Raw genomic sequence first — 5,000 nt, forward strand, 5'->3', positions numbered from 1 at the left:
CATTTCGTTTTTAGAGTTTGAACATTTATTCTGTAAGTTCCATTTTTACGGGCTGCATGGGGTTGGGAATTGAAAATGTACTTTCACACTGATTTAATACCCCTCCTTCATGTTGCTTTGACCTAGGTGAAATACTTTGATTCTGGTGATTATGCGATGGCAAAAAGCGAGAAAAAAGGAGGGCCTGCGGCCTCAATTAACAGAGGAAAGCCAATGCCTTGTATGCCTCTTGGAGTTGGAAAAGCTATCCCTACACCTGAGAACATTCCACATAGGAAAACGTCTGTGCCCAGTAAGTTGGTGGAAGCTCACGACCAACAGCAGGTCGGGGTAATGCAGTAGTTGCTTTTACTGAATCACACTTACTCCTCCCTCTGTGCAGGTGCTTTATCAACAGTATTATTTTTTCCCTCAGTATGTTTTGAACATCAAGTGAAGTAAAATTAGGGAAGTTACAATGAAGCTGCTAGTTTTTGGAATTTTTATAATGCACACCTGCAGCTGTATTCAGTAGAGTTTTAAATTTAATTTTGTAATCTTGCGTCAAAGAACGTAACAACCACCACACCATGCAGTGGTTTTCAAGTGGAGGAAAAAAATGACAAAGTACACAGCTTAAAAGTCTTAAAAGTTAAATTGTATTTCAAAATAACTTCAGCTTGTAAAAAAATATTTTGACTGTTAAGGGTGATTTAAGCTTCTCCGTATGAACAAAAATGTTGCAATAGACATTATATTGCCGTTCTGTGTCAGCAGAGAACCATCTCTGAACAGATCTGCATCTTACTTGGTAAATAACAAGTGTATACAGCTATTTCGAGAAAGTTTGTCAAGAATAAAGTGCACGCGACAATCCCGAAAGGTATTATGAGATATGATCAATACACTGTTGCTAATGACTGTGGCTGTCGAACCTACTTTTGTTACTTTCCTTCAGCACTCGCAAACATATATCAGTGACCTCCCGTACGATTCATTTAAATTTCTTTGAAAAACAGTGCACTTAAAATCACCCACAATACCTTTCAGGATTGTCGCGTGCACTTTTTCCGACAACCTTTCTCAAAATAGCTGTATGTATAAATGCTTTTTGCTTCTTGTACTGTACTAAAGATGAATGTGGATTTTGGAAGTACATGTAAAGGGAAATATTCACAATCATTTTGCCACTCCATCTGCCATTGTTGTTCATTAAAGGTTAATTCCGACACTTTCTCAAATGGGCACGCATGCATCTATTAGTATATATAGATGTGATTAACTGGATTTCTTTACTTTAAAAACCTCAACCCAAGTTTCAAAGATATGTAATTTTTAATGTCTTTTAATGTGGGGCATAAGGATATCAGTTGCAGGCATGTCTGGGAATTAAGGATCTCTAATCTATATGTATGTTACCCTGTCCAAACTGGAGATTTCTAATCACCTCTCACAGCCGTGTACAGTGCTAGGATAATAAAACAGTGACAACTATAAAGAAATTACCTTGGAATGAGTGAAAATGTCAGACAAACAATGCTTTGCAGGTTGCTCTCTAGTATGGGAACCAATAAATTAAGATGGCTGGAATACCAGTGGATCAGTGTAAATCTCCTTTTGTCTAAAGGATAAGGCTGCATTATTACGTACTAACTCAAACTTAATTTTGGTTGTAATCTGAGCAACATTTGAGCATGATTAACCCATTGACTCCTGAACCACCTCAATTGACAAGTAAAATTGTATGGTGTTAGACAATAAAATCTATTAAGTTTCATTCCCAGGGGCCAATGGGTTAATTACAGTGGACAGTTATTGGATAAAGAGGCTGAGTAAAATAGTGTTGCTTTAGACAGAGCAAAATCCATGAAGTCTGACTCCTAGTGGTCAATGGGATAATTATTGTTCAAAGACTATTTTAAAAGCATTAACGCATTAAAAGAAGAAACACAAGCATTGAGGGTTTTTATTATATTTTCCTGGTAGTGAGAGTTTTTGACAGGTTTGTAAAGTAGCAGACATATTTGTGAAAGCACGGGATGTGAGATTTTTGGTGCAAGCTAACTAGGGGGGTCTGGGGGACAGCCCCCCAGGAAACAGAAATGCTGTCTCCAGTGTTTCTGGTACCCAAGAATTAGTTTCCCAGGCAAGGCTGGAGTTCACTCAAATTCTCTTTAAAAAGTAAGCAATAATAAAAAATAAAACAAACCCCTCAAATATTCAGCTTTCTCAAAATCAGCCGGTCGACGGCTCAATGAGCCGCCTCCTCAGAAAGCTTGTCCGTCTCCTTCTAGTCAGAAAATGTCAGACAATACATTTTTAGCTCGAACGTGAAGTCACTGGAGATATTCTAAAAGCTTGAAAAAAGTTTGTTTGATGTACAAATTCGTGTTCACAATATTTTTTTGCCTCGCGCACATGAAATGTTTATTTAACTAGCATTCCAGTATTTCTTATCAGACTCCAAGCAAGTGTCAATATGTGAAAGTTTGTCACTTTAAATCCACCAGATTGCACTAAATTGCATCTGTGAATGTCTAAATTTGAAAAAATCCGTAGGGGAGCATGCCCCAAGACCCCCCTAGAAGCTTGCATCCTTTGGACACTTGCTTGGGTGCCTTTAGCACCAAACCGTCTCCACCTTCCTTATGACCTGCTCCCGAAAAATATTTTGAGAAGGCTGAATATTGGCATCAAAGTACTGGACATGGACTGAGAAACCAAAACGTCTGGCTTCCGGCCTCAAACGAAAACCCTGGGTTGTCATGTAAAAGTAATTTAAGCTAAGTTGTTGCACATGCAGGTTAATTGCATCCTGGCTTTGTGTGGTGTTCTATTGTATTATTAATTTTGTGTTATAGGCACCCACTGTTTGTGATTCAGTCAGTCTCTGGCTTATTTCATGAATACTTTCCTTCCCTTGTGCAAAATGTCACCTTGAAGCCCCAATTCACAAACTGCATTTTCTCTTCTGACAGGAAAACTTTATAAACGTTTCTGAAAGATTAGGGCGTTAAACTAATTCACTGGCAATCGCTAACAGATTCCGGTTTTTATAAAGAAATGAACTCTTGTTTATCTCGTGAACATGGAAGACTTTTCCATGTGAAAAAGCCATGGATGTTAGTTGTGCTGTTTGGAGTTTTTTTAGGGTTAGTAATTTTGGGTGTTAACAGAATGTTTTGTCTGTGTTGTCTCAAAGCAAGGTAAAGATCTTTAATGCAAAATTAATGTAATTGTTGTCATTGGTCAACTTTTGTAGTCCAACAACATGCTTTTAATTTACCTTCGGTTGAATTCATGTGTCTGCTCTAAGTTGTTGTTTTTAACCACATTGAAATTGCAATCTTTTAATTGAATTTATCTTGTGCAACCATGTAACAAATTGTTACTCTATACTGCAGCTCAACATCACAGTCTTACAAGAAGTGGCGAGTGTAACGTCGTTATGGATCAATAAACTTGGCAGGAAAATGCTCAAGACTTCACTTTATTTATTAAACTACATGTATTACAGTAATCGTTAATCTTTATCAACAATATATTTCAGTGAATTGCGTTCTATGACCTGTCAATCAAAAACAACTTTCTACTAAAAAAAATTAAAAATTGGTTTTCACTCCTCTGCTGTGCGATACTTTGCTGAGACAAGGAAGTAAACAGAACTGATGCTGAAAATCCTTTAAAAGAACGGAGATTTTCATTTTTAAAATATGTATTGCTCCTGAGTTAAACTGTTAAGTTTTTCTAGTGGGGCATTATTTCACAAACTAAGCTCAAGTGATGAAGCCAACGTAACCGCTTCGTTTCCAGGTGGGACTTTGCTCCCACCCAACTGAGAGTTTGCCTTCGTCGCATCATAATGTATGGCATTTTTCGTATTTGTTTAAATGAACTTCTTCTTTCATGTTTAAAAACAATTCTTATACTTAAAGAAATTATATTCAAGAGAGAGTGTTGTTACCACTTGTCTTGCATAATACTAAAAAACTGACATCCTTGAAGTGATAGCAGAAATATTTTGAAAAAACTCTCACCTGCGTAAAGTAATAATACATTTTTGCTCAAAGTTGCTACTCTTTTCTGCGAACTGGTGAACATCTTTAAATAGTTTTACTGATAAAAATGACCGTATTTTGTTGTTATTATTAAACCTCTTGAAACTGATTAATCCAGAATTCACCATTAAAGGTAACACCTTTCCAATCCAATAATTTTATGTGCTGACTATACGGTAGTATTTTAGTCGCCCACTTTACACTTTATGAGAAGTACACTGAAATCTGTATAAGTAGATGACAGATGTACACCAAGGATAAAAGATGTCGGTGTCTTAAAGGGTTTTCAGCTGAGCGCGCGCGCGTAAGCCACACACGCAATTCGTAAGCTGCTTGCGTCAGCTTATGATTTAAATGGGTCACCAGAAATAAACAAATACCGCTAGTTTCGCTTACCTTTCTCCAATTCCTATATACATGGCATATAAATAGAGATCTCCTATTCACGAAAACTACGAAAATTCTACTTAAACGGTTTAATAGTTACTTAAATCCGTTTGTGTTGACCTGTAGCTCCACTCGCGCGCGGACTCGAATGAGCGGGTGACGCATGCGTAAATGCTGATCTTGTAACCCCCTAATTTTTCCTGATTTTGCAACTTTACTCTGCTTCTGGACGGTGAATTTTTTTGATTTTTGCATGTTAGCTTAGATTAATTTAAACCGTTTGTCTTTCAAATTTAAAAAAATTCTGTAGGTGAAAAAAATAATTAGAGACACAATTCAAAAAAACTTACTTTTTTGAAAAACTGACCTACAGATTTTGTTTAATTTTAAATATTTTAGAGAGTATTTCTAACATTATCTGGTAAGGATGAATGGGAAAATTTCACCGTCCCGTTTCTTCAAAAAGGGCCACATATGTTGATTTTAAGAAATGCCTAATATCGTTGCCATGGTAACATTATTTTGGAGGAAAACATAATGTGAGAAATCTACGATAGGTACTTAATACCCTGGCCA

At 36.7% G+C, this 5,000-nt stretch overlaps 1 protein-coding gene across 2 annotated transcripts in view; it reads left to right on the plus strand.

The window, feature by feature from the left end:
- The window catches only part of LOC138039085 (alpha-endosulfine-like), a 4,502-nt gene extending 312 nt beyond the window's left edge, over positions 1–4,190 (plus strand). The window contains exons 3-4 of one of the 2 annotated variants that reach the window (XR_011130360.1): positions 127–803; positions 1,072–1,161. Coding sequence is in view for 1 of the 2 variants with exons in the window: in XM_068885258.1 (XP_068741359.1) it covers positions 127–292; positions 3,384–3,439 (222 nt within the window). In the remaining variant the exon portion in view is untranslated. Of the gene's footprint in view, positions 1–126; positions 804–1,071; positions 1,162–3,383 lie in introns of those variants that run through there. The other variant, XM_068885258.1, reaches the window with a different exon arrangement.
- The last annotated feature ends 810 nt before the right edge of the window (positions 4,191–5,000 follow it).

This window comes from Montipora capricornis, chromosome 2 (assembly GCF_036669925.1).
Source record: "Montipora capricornis isolate CH-2021 chromosome 2, ASM3666992v2, whole genome shotgun sequence".
In the NCBI taxonomy this organism is placed as follows: Eukaryota; Metazoa; Cnidaria; class Anthozoa; order Scleractinia; family Acroporidae; genus Montipora; species Montipora capricornis.